The sequence below is a fragment of the Jatropha curcas genome, chromosome 7, assembly GCF_041381405.1.
Source record: "Jatropha curcas cultivar XTBG-Jc1 chromosome 7, XTBG_Jcur_1.0, whole genome shotgun sequence".
Classification (NCBI taxonomy): domain Eukaryota; kingdom Viridiplantae; phylum Streptophyta; class Magnoliopsida; order Malpighiales; family Euphorbiaceae; genus Jatropha; species Jatropha curcas.
This window is the reverse complement of record NC_143157.1, coordinates 28,297,737-28,316,516: the sequence shown is the minus strand read 5'-3', so window position 1 is coordinate 28,316,516 and position 18,780 is coordinate 28,297,737. Positions and strand designations below refer to the sequence as shown.

At 33.6% G+C, this 18,780-nt stretch overlaps 3 protein-coding genes across 4 annotated transcripts; all 3 read left to right on the top strand.

Annotated features, from left to right (window-relative positions):
• The first annotated feature begins 3,707 nt into the window (after positions 1–3,707).
• KAPP (kinase associated protein phosphatase) lies at positions 3,708–10,433 on the top strand. Its single transcript, XM_012214180.4, has 13 exons — positions 3,708–3,964; positions 5,219–5,393; positions 5,502–5,702; positions 5,811–5,983; positions 6,078–6,236; positions 6,655–6,798; positions 6,885–6,946; positions 7,425–7,560; positions 9,092–9,186; positions 9,535–9,650; positions 9,757–9,886; positions 10,077–10,131; positions 10,223–10,433. Exons 1-13 carry the CDS (start codon positions 3,836–3,838, stop codon positions 10,382–10,384), a joined length of 1,737 nt encoding a protein of 578 aa, XP_012069570.1. The 5' UTR covers positions 3,708–3,835; the 3' UTR covers positions 10,385–10,433.
• Positions 10,434–11,277: 844 nt separating this feature from the next.
• LOC105631947 (methyltransferase C9orf114 protein) lies at positions 11,278–15,474 on the top strand. Of its 2 annotated transcripts, XM_012214181.4 has the most exons (11): positions 11,282–11,569; positions 11,658–11,705; positions 11,855–12,031; positions 12,136–12,202; positions 12,530–12,594; positions 13,390–13,468; positions 13,839–13,957; positions 14,042–14,121; positions 14,384–14,453; positions 14,784–14,861; positions 14,947–15,474. In XM_012214181.4, the coding sequence occupies exons 1-11, from the start codon at positions 11,345–11,347 to the stop codon at positions 15,016–15,018; spliced, it is 1,080 nt and encodes a 359-aa protein (XP_012069571.1). In that variant the 5' UTR covers positions 11,282–11,344; the 3' UTR covers positions 15,019–15,474. The 2 variants fall into 2 exon arrangements, with proteins under 2 accessions (XP_089580097.1, XP_012069571.1); XM_089723971.1 differs by lacking the exons at positions 14,784–14,861; positions 14,947–15,474 and having other exon boundaries at positions 11,278–11,569; positions 14,356–14,449.
• A 1,165-nt stretch (positions 15,475–16,639) lies between these two features.
• LOC105631949 (putative F-box protein At3g16210) lies at positions 16,640–18,272 on the top strand. Its single transcript, XM_020678585.3, has one exon. It carries the CDS (start codon positions 16,848–16,850, stop codon positions 18,042–18,044), a length of 1,197 nt encoding a protein of 398 aa, XP_020534244.1. The 5' UTR covers positions 16,640–16,847; the 3' UTR covers positions 18,045–18,272.
• Positions 18,273–18,780: the final 508 nt, after the last annotated feature.

Below are 18,780 nucleotides of genomic sequence, written 5' to 3'. Positions count from 1 at the left end.
AAGTGATCCTAAAAGGAAGGGTAAAGCTCTTAGGTGAGAGGAAACAAGCTAATAGAGAAGCTCACATATTAGTTAGAGCTTTTTATTCATATGTTCGCTCCCAAGTGTGTGGAACTATTCCACAATATTTGTTATCTTTTTATAATTGATAATACCACCGTATTCCATTAAAAAAAAGTGAGTAGAGTAAAAACTCTTGGCTCCCAAGTGTGTGGAACTATTCCACAATATTTGTTATCTTTTTATAATTGATAATACTATTGTATTCCATTAAAAAAAAGTGAGTAGAGTAAAAACTCTTGGCTAGTTTCTAGGATGACAGGTTAGTTAGGGTAGTTGAATGTGAGTTATATGAATTAATCAGACCATATATCAAAAAAGAGAACTAATTATCAGAGACACCTTTTTTGGTGAAATTCCTGAAGAATTAGAAGAACTCTGAAATTAAGTGTGCTCGCTTAAGGGAAATTCTAGAATTGGTGACTTTCTATGAATTTCTCTATTTTATCTGAATGACATAAATGCATTGGCCTTTCCAATCCAGTATGGAATTGAATCGATACTCTAGTCCGTTAGGCCTTTCATGGATAAAAAACAAAATAAAGAAAGGAAGCTTAAGGGAAATTCATATCTAGAATGGGTGACTTTCTATAAATTTCTCCATTTTATCTGAATGACATAACTGCTTTGGCCTTTCCAATCCAGTATGGAATTGAATCAATATTCTAATCCGTTGGGCCTTTTATGGATAAAAAACAAAGTAAAGAAAGGAAGCTTATTGATACTCTAGTCCATTGGGCCTCTCATAGATAAAAAATAAAGTAACGAAAGAAAGTTTGTTAATTAACGAATTTTTCAATAGACCCATCATGACCCTGTGTAGGATTATAATTGAAACACTTGTAAAGATTTTTATTTAAAATGTGAAAATTTAAGATTGTGATTGAACTCCCTATGAAATTTAAGTAGCTACAAATATAATCCACCCAATTTTAGAGTCAACTTTGTGAATTAGACATGAAAGAAACATGAATGGTGGGGGCACATACAAGGTGTTGACTTATGATTCTTGAAGGGTTGCCGGTGGCATGAATTATGGTAAAAGTTGGTGGTACGAATTAATTAGGTTAATGTCTTCTTTTCTATTTCTTCTAGCAGAAAACGACATTGTTGACCACTTAAAGAGTGGCACACCCACAGCACGTTGTGAAGCATCTACATGTCTCAATTTAGTGGGGAACGATGATAATTGTTTCTTGAAAATTTGATGGATTGATTTTTCAGTTTTTGGCAGCATAGTTGTTGACCTTCTTCACACCTCGTCATCTATTTAATTTCTGAAAAGCTATTGCCTGTTGACTAAGTGATAATTGAAAATTACAAAAATGCATCAAAGCTTTTGAATGTTGTTTGGAATATAGAAATTAAAATCTACTTTCTCTCTTTAATTATGATATTAGAATAAAAAATTGATTGTCAAGATGACTTAAGACATACATATATTGCTTATAGTCTAATAAGATTATTCCTCAAAATATATAGAGAAAAAAAAAATTTATTCCATAAATATCAGGTTATACCTGTCATTTTTCCTGAAATTATAGGAATATTCCATCTTCGTCTTTAATCTTTCGTTGTCTATGGAAGAGACTAAGCGAAAACCAAAATCAGAGACTAAGTAGATACCAGAATCTAAAAAATTTATAGTCGTATCTGGCACCTTTAATAAAAATCTATGCATATTGGTGGATTTTTTATAAAAAAAAAAAAATATTGAATTTTCTCCGGAAGGAATCTTAAATCTGAATTTCACTTTCCATATTCATTTCATTTTCTTATAAATTCTTGTCACTGTCTGATAATAATCATGTTCAAGCGGTCAACAAATTTCATAACTCTGTATTGGGAAAATTATGCCTTTGACATCGAGAGGAATGGCTGAAGGATATCAGAATTTGAGCACACCAACTTTGGTATGAGAGAGTGGAAGCTTTAATTGTGTAACTTGTCTTCTAAGTTCTAATTACCCTTTATTTGCAAATGATTATTAATTATGGATATTTTAATTGTTAATTAATTTTTTTGAATTAATTAGTTCCTCAATTTCAAGATAAGTGTGCTTTTTCCCCCTTGTGTTTTAGAAGCACAGCGTAGCATATGTTGCCAAATAGCAGAAACCTCACAATCACATGGGGTGAAGGAAGAGCCCAACCCAACCCAACCCAAAATCATGATTTGAGGCCCATGGAGCACATGTGATTTCAAAGCCTCAAATTTCATGGGCCCAAAATCATTAACAAAATTTATTTCAAAGCCCAAACACTTGAAATCCAGTGACACTCGTAGACAAATACTATATCAGAATTCAAAAATACGCCCTCACTTTCACTTTAACGGCAATGTATAAATATTTTACCTAAGCTTATTTTATTTCAAGTGTTCATTTAAAATTTTAAAACTATATTAATTATTTTTTTTAATTTTATCCATATTTATTAAGTATATTTTATTTTTATATTTACATATAAAAAAGATAATTTAAATATTATATCACGTATATCTAGAGAATCAATAAATTTTGATATTTTTTTAATCTTTGTGGAAAGAGCAAAGGTTATTGTCAAAGTGGATGAGAATAAGGATTAACATAAATAAAAAGCAAAGAGCCTAGAATATCCCACCCGTCCATGCGGTTGCTTACACTGGACCCTCATCTCATTCTTTAGCTTTCTCTCGTAGTCAGCCCCACACCAAATCATATGTAACCCCATGCACGTGACCTTGACAAGAGTGTGACATACACTTCGAGATTAGCACTGGGTTTAGTTGAACCAGACCAAATCGAATTGATTTGATTTGATTTGATCTGACCAAATGTGTTTACATGATAATCAAATGGGACACAACATTGTAGAAGTTGGTTTGGTATCAAAAAAACCATATCGATTCAGGTTTTTCAAATAAAATCACATAATTTGTGCATAAAAAATCAATTGCATTTATGTATAAAATCGATTTGAAACAAAAACAATGTTATACTGATCAAACCGAATGGTAATCCATTTTTTACAAAATTAATCAAACCAAAAGAAATGAGTCACATCGGTTCAATTTTTGGAACAGATCCGATTTAGTTCAGTAGAACCAAATCTCAAGCACTTCACGTGAATTTTCCAAACAGTAAAGACCAAGTATTATTTTTAGTTAAATTGTAAGGAGTTGATATATAGTAATTTACCTTTAAAATATGTAAGGAAAACATTGAATAAAAATTATATTATATTAATAATAATTTTTTAGATTATATTAATTGGAACTTGTTATGAAAGGTACTTTTATTTAATTTTTTATATATTTCGCGGGTATTCTCTTATCTTTTCTCGGATATTAATCTTATTTTAGAATTAAATTGACATATTTTATTTTATCAGTCCTCTAGAAAAATATGGAAAAAAAAAATTTAACAGTATATTTATCTTTTAATTGGAAGGAAATTTAATTATATTCCTCTGAAGTGATATATATATATATATTAATTTAATGGTAAAAAATCGTCTAAAAAGTGAGCACAAACCTTCCAGTAATATTCTCTTTCCCAAACCCATTAAAAAAAAAAAACAAAAAGTATATAAATAGAAAAGAAAATTTTCATAAATAAATATTACGTATATTAGTATAAATTACACATTAATAGAAAGAAACAAATAGAAATGGGGAAAGAAAATAAAAAGGGAGTGTGAAATGCAATGTGCGACCATTTCAAAGCGAGTTTCTCGGAAATCAGGACCAAATCTCTAATCTGTAGAGAGACAACAAGAGAGAGAACGAGACGACGATGGCGATGACGTTGCTAGAGAGCATTGTCGGTGTTCTCCTCCTTATGCTGCTTTTGATCCTCGTCTTCCTCCTCTTCGCCTGTAAACCATGGCGCTTTTTCTTCTCTTCCCGTTCTCGCACCCTCAAGGTACCCCCTCTTATCATTCCTTATTCAATCCAATTCTATTTTCTCTTCATATTCTACACCTAGATTTTTTTATCGTCTATAATGTGATGTCCTATTTGGTAGTAAGAAATCGTGGGAAAGGAGAAAGTGAATGTCAGGGGTTTGTATAACGGTCGCTTTGTTTGATGATATAGCTATGTGTTTCAATCCAGTTCAATTGAATTTTGAGAAGCTGAAAGAGAGGCAGGCGATGGTTTTACTATTGAATCTTTTGAGTGATTGCATCGGAGGTGTGGCATTTGATTTTGCCGCTAATTTTTTAATCTTTCAATTTGAGTTTTGATCGTTATGGTCGATCTTCTTTGTTTGGGTGAGTTTGAGGTGATGAATTTGGTATCATGTTGGTGAGTCATTCGGTTCTTACGATTCTGTTTGAAAAATAGGTTTAAATGACACAGGAACTTGTCCTTGCACATTGTCATTAGCTTAAGGAGGATTTGTCAATTGATGCTGGTTAATCCATATCTCCATGCAATCATTTGCTTTCAGCTCAGGTGCAATGCAGTAAGCATCTATGTATTGTCCAGAATTTGTTGCTTTCCTAGTTTTGCGCCTCAGGGAGTGTTAAATAGTGCTTAAGCGAATGAAATTTGGGATCCGTATACTTAATTTATCATAATGTATTTATGAACTTGCTCATTTTTGTCAATGACGGCGCGCTTTTTGTAGAAGTGATTTTTATATAAAATTATAATAACAGTGGGACATCAATTTCTTTTGGGGAAACTTTGCATATTTCTAATATTTCTTTAACCTCAATTTTGTGGATAAAAGGCAAACGTGAGGATGTATTTAAAGAAGGCATATGCGGCAAGCCGTTAGCGACTTTTATTATACCTTCAAAATATTCATAATAAATGTTTAAGGCAAGTAAATTGGACTTTAGAGTGGTTACTGATTTTTGTTTCCAAGTGCTTTATATGGTAATATAATCTGTATAATGAATGTGTTTTCAATATCTTAGTTGTGTTTTGGTGCACATTCTACATTTGTAGAATATTATATAAAGCTTTATAGTGTTAAAGGGCAATACAATTCTATGTGAAAATGTTACACAACGTTTATGATATATGTATCTCATCCATATTTGTAATCACTATGAATGCAAGGGTGAGGATTTATTCTTTAATTGCAAATGTTGATATGATTGCACATGCGTTTCTATATGCCATTAGGTGCATTGTTTTTCTCACTTCCTAACATCCATCTCTTTAGGTTGGTGAATTAGACAAGCCCCTTGTTTCGGAAGAAGTGGAAAGCAATGAATTGGGAAGAAATTATGATGTAGAGGGAGCATATTATCAAAATGAAGGACCATTGCGCTTGCCCCGGCCACATGGACTTGTTCATAAACAGAGGCTTCCTTCTGCACCGCCCCATTTGGTACAAGGTAGTATTGTATTTTACATCGTGTATTTCTCTAGGCTATTATGCTTTTAATTTGTTTTGCTGGTTGGGTAAAATAATTTCTCTTCTTTTTTATATTCTTATATTCCAGGAGATATCTTGGTTTTAGATGTAGTTTCAGAACATGGAGAGGATATTCGAGTTGGTCAAACCCTTAAGCGTATATTTCCAACAGGGCGCCTAGATGAAGTGCAGACACATATTGAACAAGAAGATGAAACTCCTATCTCGAGATCTGGTCCAGAAAAAGATGATCTTCTGGAATCAGTGCCTAAGATTATCAATGATCAAAGTAATTGCTTGTCCTTTCACTTCTGAGAAAGAGGCTAATTCTGGATAGTTACTTTCATTTGTCTAAATGTGGAAAACATGTCATCATATTTTTCTGTTAGAAGTGCAGGAAGCTGCCTCTCTTTGGAGGTCATCTCAGGTCCTTCTCGTGGGCTCCGTTGTTCTATACAGTCAACAAGTTCTTCAAGGCTTCCACTCACCCTTGGGAGGGTTTCTAGTGACTTGTTGTTGAAGGACTCTGAGGTGTCTGGGAAGCATGCGATGATTAACTGGAATATGGATGTAAGTCGTTGGTAGATACATTATATTTATTTGACTTTATGATCTTTCATGTTTATGATGCACTGATTCTAATAGACTTCTATTTTTGTTTCAGAAGAAAAAATGGGAACTGGTAGACATGGGTAGCCTAAATGGAACACTTCTAAATTCTCACCCAATCAACCATCCTGATTCTGGAAGTAGGCACTGGGGTGATCCAGTTGATCTAACTAATGGAGATATAATAACACTTGGCACAACCTCAAATATATGTGTAAGTCAAACTGTCTTTTTTATCAAGTTATATTTTTACATCTATGGATTGTATTATGTTGGATTTCTAGATTACTTTAAATGTCCACAATTGATTGAATTTTCTAGGATCATGGATTCTTAAGGTACCTGGATAAAGATTTTCTCCAATTAGATGACATTCAAACATAGTTTGTTACTGATATTCATGATGCATCTTTTTCGCCAAAACACATACGTAAATAAATAAAAGTAAAACTGATCATTTTTCATTGTTTTGCATAAAGTGTCACATATCATTTTCTGTTTTCATGTTAATGAATAACAATTTCACCTAAATCTAGCAGAAGTCCAACAGGATGTATAAACTTTTTTGTTATGAAATTATTGTTAATGTTATATTTTCTAATTGATGAATCCATATATATGCTTTCTGGCAGGTTCATGTTTCATCTAAATCTCAGAACGAGACACCTTTTGGTGTAGGTGTGGCATCAGATCCCATGGCTTTGCGTCGAGGAGGAAAGAAGCTTGCAATGGAAGATGTGTGCTATTATCAGTGGCCTCTTCCTGGCATTGACCAGGTTAAACATTTATTGAGTTTGAATTGTAATGAACATTAAATTTGTTTTCCTTGAAAAAATAAACAACCAAAGTCCCTGTTCCACAGTTTGGAGTTTTTGGTATTTGCGATGGGCATGGAGGAGTAGCAGCTGCCAGATCTGCTAGCAAGTTAGTATGCTAACTTCAGTCTTAATGTTTTACCTTGTTTTTGATTGAAATCTTACTTCTTTTTGTTTCGTATCTTTAGCAGTAGAAGCAAACACCTTTGAAGTGTTATTTGTTGCTAGTTGAAAAAGGTGGCTGGCCAAGTTTGTTTTCAGATTGTGATTGATTTGATGCTTAAATTCTCAGATGAACACTTTCCCTTATGTACATTACCCTATAATTTTCTTTTTCTGCTGTTCCTCACTTTGACAGACTGATTATGCATATTAAGTATGCTTAGTAATTATTGATTTCATCCTTTGGCTACTTGGGCATCAGTTTTGTTCATCTTGCATTTTAAATAAAGATCTTCTTTTTACCCTTTTTTTATGATAGATTTATATGAATATATAAAATAAATCACCCTAATTTGTTTTTGTTTCCTGCTTATGCTTTCATGTGTAGTATAGTACTTATTGTTTAATCATTTTTTTTACTCCAGAATGCTTCCTGAGAAGGTTGCTGGTATTTTATCGGATTCACTAACAAGGGAAAGGGTTTTATCACAACATGATGCCTCAGAAGTCCTCAGAGTTGCGTTTTCTCAAACAGAAGCTTCCATGAATAATTATTACGAGGTTTTCCCTTGGCGTTATTTATTATCTTCTTTTGTGTGCAAATGTCATAAGTCTTAATTGAAAGTTTCCCTTGCATGCTTCTAAAGGTTTTATGGGATGCTTCTGAAAGATATAAACTAGTTTTCTCTTGCTTTGAACAAGTTCCATCAAGTGATTGAGGGAATTGTGGACATTAAAGAGCTCATATAAAGTTGAACCTAAATTTATTGAATTCAATTTGACACTTTTTCTATATTTTTGAGTCAATCCCTTAAAGTGACAAAATAAACAGGAGATAGAAAAAGAATTATTGTCTATTTGAAGGCTTGAAATTTGAGAGCGAAATCCAATTTCTGTAAACTAGTTCATTGTATTATTATCATTATATTTGGTTCTGAAAAAGATGAGTCCTTTCTTTTGCAAGAGAAACACAGAGAGACTGTACCAGACTGCCAAAATTTAAAGATGGCTTCATGATACAGGTTGGCAAGTGCCAACTAAAAGCCGTATTTGTTATTTTTAGTAGCACATTCTGAATGTAATGCTTCACTATTTGGTTTACTTGAATTTAGCAATATGTGCTCATTGATAATTAGAAAATATAATATGAAAAATGGAACAGTTTTGGGAAAATGGTTGATAAGTTGGTGAGCGAGATTTTGCACTAAGTTTCATCTTTTTTTTTTTTTTCTTTTTTTCTTTTTTTGATACCAACTAATGTAGAGGTCATGTCCCTTAAGAGACTATGGCCTTATATGGTGAAAGAGAAATGGAAAATTGCCAAATAGTCTTATTGAAATATGGAATGCCAAAGAACCTAATCAGGTATAAATTATAAAATTAGTTACTAAATTTCCTTCTAAAAGAAGAAGTTGTGAAGGGATCCTTCTTTCCAAGACAGGCTTGGATCATGGGTAGGACTTGCACTATGCCTGTGGGAGGAATATAAAACTACATCAACTGGTTAAAGGGGACCGTGGAAAACGTATCCGGAGCGTTTTCTCATTCTTCCTTTTCTTTCTTCTGTTTGCTATTATACAACATAGACTAAACTAGTACTCAACCTTGTATCAATATTTCAGGTGGCTGTCAAAATATAACAAAGTTGCAACATTGTTATAACTGAAAAGAGAAGAAAGTACGTTTCTTGATAATGAAGTGTCTGCCTTGGTTAGGTTCTCTACCTGACCATGGTAGAGGGTCTAGATTTAGTTCGTGTGGTTTTCACAATTATGATACATCCATGAATTAGCTACCCAAAAGCGTGCACAATTTCATGGATTTTAGGAATCCTTCAATCCAGCTGGCATGAATTCAGACCAGAGTGATATCTATGTAGATTCCGCTCTGGTAACCTGTCAGTTTAGAGGGTGTAAAAAAGATCTTTATTCTGATAATCTAGTTTAAATTAGATTATTAATATGCTGTTGGGATATTGTACAGTTTTGCAAGTACTACCCTAGAAAATATTTTGTTATTCTGATTCATTTAGTAAACTGGTTGATATTTGAACATATACAATTTTCAAATTACAACAATCAATTCTTTGCAGGGCTGTACTGCAACATTGCTCCTGGTTTGGGCTGATGATGACGAAAATCTCTTTGCTCAGTGTGCCAATGTTGGGGATTCAGCTTGTGTCATGAAGTACGGTTCATATTCTTCTTTTGTATTTCTTGTGTTGTGTTGTTTGGAGTCTCATATATGTCTTTGGTGGACAAGTTGGCTGAAAGTGGTCCTAAGCTGCTAATTTTTCAAGTAATGGTCATTTTAGGCAGTTAGATACTGTGTTGTTTACTATTTTTCCTGGTAGAGTATCAAGTGAGTGAACTGTTTTAATATAAGTGGAACTATTGTTTTCATGTTAGTGTCCTGCTTGTAAATTGTCATTCGCTAAATCCTCATAATTTGGACATATTCTTGTGGTTAAAAATGAAAATTTTTCTATTGTAATTATTCCTTAATACCATATTTACAGCTTGATGTGATTTTCAGTGTTGATGGGAAGCAGATTAAGATGACGGAAGACCATAGAATAACTAGTTGTTCTGAAAGGCTTCGAATCAATGAAACAGGAGAACCATTGAAAGATGGGGAAACACGTCTTTGTGGTTAGGCAAAGATATATATATATATATATATGAATAACTAATTAGTATGAAAGACCGAATGTCAGTGTCAAGTTGATAATTACTTCTGTTCTCTCCCTTGGTTCAGGCTTGAACCTCGCTCGGATGCTTGGAGACAAATTTTTGAAACAGCAGGATGCCCGATTCAGTTCAGAACCTTACATAAGCAAAGCTGTGCATATAGATCGAGCAAGCAGCACCTTCGCACTGTTGGCAAGGTGATTCTATTTCTGATTAATGTCCTTGCTTCAGCAATAAATGGCATTTCATTGTTTTGTAAATTACATTCTCTTTGATATGCTATGGATGTTTAGGCCGCTGAAAAGTTATTTCTTGAATATGACCATCTAGAGGTTAATCATAGTGTTTGTAGTTCGAAGGATTAACCTTTATTCTGCAAAATTGCAGTGATGGCTTTTGGGATGTCATTGGTGTTAAAAAGGCAGTTCAACTTGTGCTTCAGGTGAATGTTCCTCAACAGTTAAAAACAACTATCTGCTTTGAATTTCTGGAAAATTTTTCTTTCAATGACATGGATTTTTGGATCTGCACAGACAAAGGAGAAATACCTTTCGGATGGAGAGAATTCTGCTGAGAAGGTTGCTAATTTTTTATTGAGTGAAGCTAGAACACTGCGGACAAAGGATAACACCTCCATAATTTACTTGGATTTTGACAGCAAATCTAGAATATCTTCTTGTAAAGCTGTATCTTAATATAAATTATGAGTTTTTAAAGTGTACAAATTATGTTCTTCCGTTTCAATTCTTTCAAGTTGTCATGGGCATAAATCTTCTGCTTGGTGCCTGTCAAATGGATGTGTACACGAAAGTTCGTTCTGATATTGGAGCTGGAAGCTGCCTAAATGTGTATGATGCAGGTCGTAGTGCCAAAGCTTGAAATGGATTCACGAAAAGCAAATATAGGTCAGATGAGGAGGATGCTATATGGAGTAGGTAGGATTTCGACTAACAGCGAAAATTGTGGAGGTTGGTGTTTAATAGAGTATCAGAAGATGCGGAAGCAAATGGATTTTTTGATAGAATAAAGCTTTGAGACGAAATCTGGTATAAGCTTATACAGAAATTTAGGAATGTCTAACCATCTTTTGATTACAGATAAACCAAAGTGAAATACAATGCAGTAACTTGAGAGAATATGTACAATCCATGTTACCTGGGATCAATTTATATTTCATTGAGGGAATTACATGCTTCAGTCAAATACACTTGCACAATGACTACTACATTTGAATTGATTTTGTTTGGTTGATGTTGCTGTATATACACATTAATTAATTGATTTAAATTATTATATTATGTTTAATAAGACGTAATAGGACATAATGCAATATAATCAGAGATATCTTCAGTATAAATATTATATTAAAAATGTTTTTGATTATGTTTCGTACATATTTTGGGTAGGAATGATTAATGAATTCCGAAGTGTATTCTTTTTGAAAGACGAGGAGTTGAAAGTGGAAATTTAATCGCAGTAAAAAAGAAATTTAACCTCCTTAATAGTAAAAGAAATGCAAAAATGAAAATACGGTGAGAACTGAGAAAAAAGAAAAACTGTGGTAATCGCCATGGTGGAAGTAATACATTTATTAACACGCTACAAACCCTCTCCCAAACGCGTGTTCTTAAACCCCCAGCAAAACCAAAAAGAAAATGGGGAAGAAGAAAAGAGCAGAAGCGGAAGCGGAAAACCACCAAGCAGCAAACAAGTTCGACCTTGTTAATGGCGATCCTCAAAGGAAGATAAAAAAGAACAAAAATAAAGAAAGAAATGAGACAGTGAAAGATGAGAACGAAACGAAAGAGACACCTACAGTGAGCATAGCTGTCCCTGGTTCCATCATCAACAACGCTCAATCTCTCGAACTGGCAACCCGAGTACAACTATCTACACTATTTATCTAGCTCTCTTTAATCTATTATCATTATCATTCTCCGTATATTATTGATTTTTTCTTTTCTTCAGTTGGCTGGTCAGATTGCTCGTGCCGCTACTATATTTCGAATCGATGAGGTCTGGGCACTGCTTTTCACTTCACTGCTTTAGTCTCAAAAATTATTGTTGAATTTTCTTTTTATGCAGATATTCTCTAATTGCCATTTGTGTATCGATTATCTATTTTGCTGATGGAGAGTAGCGATTAACTATTATTGTGTGAGCAGCTGGTGGTGTTTGACTGTAATATTTCAGAGAATGAGGATCCCACTTTGAAGTCGAGCAATAACTCTGATGAGAATGAAAGTGGTGCTGCTTTTCTCATCAGGATCTTGCGTTATCTCGAGACTCCACAGTACTTAAGAAAAGCTCTTTTCCCAAAGCATAATAGCCTGAGATTTGTGGTCAGATACCAGTTGGTTTATAACTTGAATTTTGTTTCATTTGTTGATTGTTGGTGGAATGAATTGAAGTTAGTTATAATTGTGCACTTTAATTTTTTTCATAGGGTCTCTTGCCTCCGCTTGATGCTCCACACCATTTGCGCAAGCATGAATGGGCTACATTTAGAGAGGGTAAACTTCTGAATTTTTTTTTTTTTTCTTCCACTCGTTTCAGGGGTTGCCTTGTTCTTTTTCTTGTATAAGGTGAATGAAATTTTAGGTTTTAAAAATTTCAAACTGTTTGGCATAGTTTTCCTGGTTAGTTAATACAAACATTATTATTGTGAAAGACGGGAAGGTTGTTGATTTTAGAAACATTTGGAAATATTTTAGATCTTTGTACAAGTGTATATTCTGGAACTCTTAGCTTCATCTCTGGCACTGATTGTGTCTGCGTTCGAGTTTTATTTGTCTCTCCATTTTAGGCCAACCATTTGATATTTTATAATAATTTTATAGGAGTTACACTAAATGGAAAGGCTCCGAACTTTGTGGGAACGCTAGTTGATGTGGGTTTGAGTAAGGTAACAATCTGTTGGAGTTTGTTTTTTTTAATTTGTTTTTTTCCTCTTTTTTTTATTATGTTTATAAATAATTTGGTCCTTACATTCTTCCTTTTCTAATAAATAGTTTGTGTCTCTCTTCTATTCTACGTGGAGCTTAGAAAGTTGCTTTGATCAATAGAATAATTGCCAAGGCTAACTTCTAATTTGGTATTGCAACTTCCTACCGGTTTTCTCTCATTCAAAATATGGCAAGACTCGGATAGTTTCTGGATGATTTTTCATTAGTCTGGTCACTCTGTTGATTTTGCTAACTAGCAAGCTACCGTCCTCCTTTTCTGTGAACCTCTAAGGCTCTAACCTTTGAGCTGATTATGAGGATGTAGGTTTTAGTAAGCTTCTAAGTAGCTTGAGTCTATTTTTCAGTTTTAGATATTTATCATACACAAAAATATAACCAAGCTTGATTTAGCAAAGTAAAGTGATGCAAGTCTGCATCATAAAGTCCTCTTTGCTTTGGCCTTTCGCTTCTGTGTTATTTTCACTGTTTAATGCACATTCATTTATTCTGTGCTCACCTGTGCCATTATCTTCAGGTAGCCGTTTTTGAATATTACAATTAACTTCTTTGGCATATGGAATAACAAAGCATAATTATCAAAATGCTTATTTTTCTCCTCTTTCCAGCTTCATGCCTGCTGCACATTTTTTTCTGCAGGCCAAATGTGTTTTTATTATTTTCCTTTTGAAGTCTAGGTTGCAAAAAGTCTTTAGTGAATTTAATGTGTTTTACAGATTTGAAGCTAAATTATGCAGAATGTTGTTATTGATCAAGTACTTGAACCTGGCATAAGAGTAACTGTAGCAATGGGAACCAACCGCAATTTGGATGCTGGTAATAAGTTTATATTCGGCTTTCTTTTACAGAGTTTTGAACCTTGCCTGATTTATTCACCAGTCTATTTAGCAAAATATATATTATTTTCCTACTTTAGTTTTTTTACACAACTTTTCAAGGTAGATATATTAATCACATTATATCGCCCCTTTGTTCATTTCTAACACTCCATTTAGGCCCATGTTCTCAACAAACCCCCCCCCCCCCTTTTTTTTTCTCTTTTTCTCCTCTCTCTCTCTTCAGAATAATACTTTTGTTTTTTCTTTTTTGTTGTATTGCCATCAGTTTAATTAGTTCAAGCACTATGCTTGCAGTAAAAGACACACTCATCAAGTTCATTTTTTTTTTTTTTTTGGCATATATCTAGATTTACCACGCCAGGTTGTCTCGTTGTCCAAGCCCAGGGAGGAAGCTGGAATGTACTGGGGATATAGAGTGCGGTATGCTTCTAATATCAGTTCAGTGTTTAATAACTGCCCCTACAAGGTATTGATGCTTTGATCCTATTGTAGTGAGTTTTCTGTTGACAATTTACATAAAGCCTTGATCAATTTCAATGTGTTTTCATAGGGTGGCTATGATCATTTGATTGGTACGTCGGAGCATGGTGAGATTATTAACTCATCAGAGCTTTTCTTACCAAATTTCAGGTATGATTTTATCTGATGGCAGGTCTTTAACATAACTTCATATAGATAGTTGTACCCATTTATAATTCCAAGGGCTTTCAGCAATCAGTAGGCTGAATATGGACCTTTCTGTGGCATATCTTTTTGTTCCTTTTAGTCCTAGAAATTGGACTACGTTTGGTCCAATTCTAAGCAATTTTATTTGGTAGTAAGTAATGAGTGCATTTTAAGCACGCACCTTTCATCCAACTTTAGTCTTCTGATTGCATGAACAATTTGGAAGACATTTATTGATTGCTTTCGGTGGGCTTGCGGGATTGGAAGAAAGCATTGAAGAAGACAGTAACTTAAAGGTACTCTCTGTTCAAAATAAATATATTAGAATTATTATTGGAAAATGCCCCTTTCCTGTTTCGTATATATTTAAGCATACATTTTTACAGAATATGCAACTATTATTTCTCGTTTCTCGTCCGCCTATATTTTCCCCCTGTTTTCCCTCTTGGATCAGAACATCGCAATTCATCCTCTTCATTTTTTATTTGATTTTGATAGCATAAAATGTTGTTTATGAGTACAAACTCAACAAAACTTCCTCTCACACATATTTGGCATATTTTTTAGCTGTAGTATCTGGTAAGGTAAAAGAATTGTTGAAACTGTGGTGTTTATTCTTCTTGAAGGGCAAAAAAGTTCGAGAGGTTTTTGATTCATACTTGAACACCTGTCCTCATCAAGGAAGTCGAACAATTCGAACAGAGGTTGTACTTGGTTTATTTCTTGTCTACTAGAAATACATTGTCTGCTAGTAGATGTGATTATGATTTGAATTTGTCTTTGTAACAGGAAGCAATTTTCATATCACTTCAATATTTCCAAGAACCAATCAACCGAGCACTGCAAAGAATTCAATGTTAAAATTAGCCTGCAATTGGCTAAATTTAATGGTCATTCTGGCCTGGATGCTCGCAGTCCTTGTCCAGGTGCAGTACGGGTGGCGAAGCAATCAATATTCATCAAAAGTATGAATATTGGCCTGGCTTAAGCTGAAAAGTTGCAAATTTTGCCTTTTATAATTTTTGACGTTTTTCCTTGAAAATTTCAGTGGCCCAATTCATCCTCACCCTCTCGCTAAACTTTGATTTTCTTGTCCATACTAACTGCAAGGATAACCTGTAATAAATATAAGTTTGTTTTGTGGTGGAGCAGAAAAGAGATTCAGAGGTATTACTGCCCTCCTATATGACTTCTGTACTGTGTATTGAACTGTTGCTCTTTTGTTTTACTCTGTAAGTCTGAATGGGCCTTTTTCGTTGGAGGTTTTTTTTTTCTCTGTACTTCTGCTGTTATTGAAGGGTTTTGTTTCACGGAGTACTTTGAAATTTTTGTCGCCTGCATGGAAATGACTAATCCGCTTTACCTGTCACCGAAAATACCGAGCGACTTTTGACAGTGTTCAACGCGTCGTTTCGTTGAGCATATGTATATGTATCGCAGCATAAAACCAGCGCCTTTAAAACCTCTTTTTTTTTTTTTTTTTTTTTTTTTTTTTTTTGAAAAAAACTTCATTCAAACCATTCTTTGATGGATTGACGATATGAAATTAATAAAAAAATAATTTTTTAAAAAATAAAAGTGTGATTCATTGAAAAAAAAATGAATAAGGTAGAAAGATTTTTAAAATTTTTTATTTTAATTAATTTAGTTCATAGCTAAACTAAATTGAGTCTAGGTAAATTGTTTTTCATATGGCATACGTTATTGGAATATGATGTGCTCGTATATTCGGTAAATGCAGGTTAATTTATAATTAAAATATATTTAGTAAGTACAGGTTAATTTATAATTATATTTGGTAAGTACAGGTTAATTCATAATTAAAGTATATTTGGTAAGTACAGGTTAATTTACAATTAAAAAGAAAAATGTCTTAAGAGTGACCGGTTTAGTAGCTAGGCATCCAGGTCCACTCCTAATGATACAAGTTGTTATTTGTGTGCTTGTGGACCTGAGTTTGTTTTAATAAGAGACAACGGTGATAATATAAATTTGATCTATGATAAATGCATTTTTAAGAAGGGTAAAAGCTTTTATACTATACCGTCTGGTTATTTAAAAAAAAAAAAAAAAGCTCACTTTTATTTCTCATCTTTAAGTTAAATGAGAATAACAGTTTATTTTTTATTCATATACTACTAGTGTTACTATTAATAATCAAATCTTAAAATAAATTATTAATTAAAACATTAATCTTTCATATTCTTAAAAAAATTATTTTAAGAACGTATTAGAAAAAAAAAAAGTAACAATTATGATTTAACCTTCCATTTAAGTGAAAATCAAACTAGGTTTATTTTTACTCTATGTTGAACAACGAGCCTAGGTTTAGCCATTTGGTGGTTAATTATAATAGTTGGTGTTTCAAAACTAACTTCATATATGTCAGTTTTTGACAAATAAGAAATATTTTTAATTATTTTAGCTTTCGAAGGAAGGCATAGCTCCAGAAACGGTTTATCTGACCTGTTACCTTTCTTTTTTCCTTAAATGCAAGACTTTCCGAAATTTAAGTCTCTCTCAATAGTCAAACATTTGCAAGAAAGAAGGTTAGGACTTTTATAGAGAGCTCATGATATATAACCAATTTACCAATTTCTTCGTTGTTTCCTCCTCCTTCATCACTATATATTGACACCGGTATTAAAGAAGTTTTATAACTACAAAGCTCTGATATATAGATCCTAGACATGGCAGTGCCAGCCAAAAATCTTCCTGCTGATATCATCACTGATATCCTCTCTCGACTGCCGCTCAAATCTCTGGTCCGATTCAGGTGCGTCTCGAAGCCTTGGCTTTATTTCATTACTCACTCTAGATTCCCTTACTGGCTCCTCTATCGCCATCTCAACTGTGATCCTCTTACTTACTGTCCCCATAGCCAGAGCAATGTCTTTCTCTCTTATAATAACAAGAAACAGTGCAGAGAAATTGGAGGATCAGACTCTAAACTGTTTTCTTTTGGTGGTGGGTATCAAGAAGATGCTTTTGGGTCAGCTATGGAGGTCGATTTTCCTTTAATTAAAGGAAAATCTTTTCAGATCAAGACTGATTGCTGCTATGGCATGTTCTGTTTAGCCATTCAACAAAATAATACTAATAATAAAAGCACTCTGGTGCTATGGAATCCATCTATTGGCGACTATAGGATTTTGCCTCTTCCTGAAGAACTAGGTATCTGTGAAGGAGTATGCGGGCTCGGCTTCGATTCAAGCATGGATGATTTCAAAGTGGTTAGTGTCTGTGAAAAACAGGCTCATGTTTTTTCAGTTAAAAAAAACTCGTGGAAAAATATTGGAGGATTGGGTTACCATGTTTTCTATGATGGGGTTCCTGCAAATGGATGTTTATTCTGGGCTGCTAGTAAAACTCGCAAATTTGCAGACAAAATATTATGTCTGAATCTATCAAATGACACATTCATGGAAATCCCTCCTCCTCCTTTTGATAAATCCACTTCCCGACATACTTGGTTTCAGGAAGAGGAAGAAGTCATCGTAGTTGCTGAATTGAATTTGTTGCTTTGGGGAAATTCCCTTTGTGCCTTTCGCCAGTATGACCAGTCTCTTTGGGTTATGAAAGAGGAGAAGGAAGAAAACAGTGGAGTGGTGAAAGAGATTATTTGGACCAAAATTATGAGTATCCCCAAAATATCAAATCAAGAATCTCATTTTCGAATTTATTACCGTTTGCATCCAATATGCTTCACCAAGAGTGGTAAACTTCTGGTTTCTGTGAGACGCAAGTGGTTTGTAATGTATGATGGAGTGAAATATCAAGATGTTCATGTCCATGGCATTCCAGATGGAAGGTACAATAAGGCCACTGTGTACACTGAAAGCCTTATTTCACCTGCTAGCATAAGGGGAATGAATGATATAGACTAAGCAGTAGAAGAAGAGAGACTTGAAGGTTCAAGAATGTGTCAATTTTAAGAGTTTTATTATGTTTAGCTTTGACTTGTGTGTTTGGAGATGCTAAGAAGCTTACTGTTGTAGTTGTCTATCTTCATCTCCACCTTGTCTTTGTTGTGCTTTTTTTTTTCTTTTGGAAATATATAGTGTAAGAGCTTGTTACAGATGCTAAGTTTTATAGATGCTGTTTACTGGTTTTTACTTGTTTGCTTATCATTTCTTTATCTGTTATGATTATATCAGCTTTTTTTTTTTTTTTTTTTTTTTTTTTGTCGAAAAGAATTTGATTTAGAGAGAGAATGTTGACCGGAAAACATTTCGTTATCTAAGAGATATTACTTATTTAATTATACTAATCAGAAGTGAGACATATAGATTCATTTTTTAGAATTTTTGTCGAATTTAAATAAATGCTCATAGATCGTTTTTAATTTTATTTGATCCCATGTAACTAAATGAATCATTTTACCACAGTAAGCACATAAATATATGAATTCTTCCATGTAGAATAGAGGAATGAGGGAAATGACAATCTATAATACTAATTTTCAATGTAGAAGAGAGGCTTGAACATGGAAAACTTTGTCAAGTCTCCTTTGTCCAAGGCAATTTTAGGAATTTTACTATGTTTAGCTTTGACTTTTTTGTTTGAAGATGCTAAGAAACTTACTGTTGGAGTTGTTTACCTTCTTCTCCACCTTATCTTTAT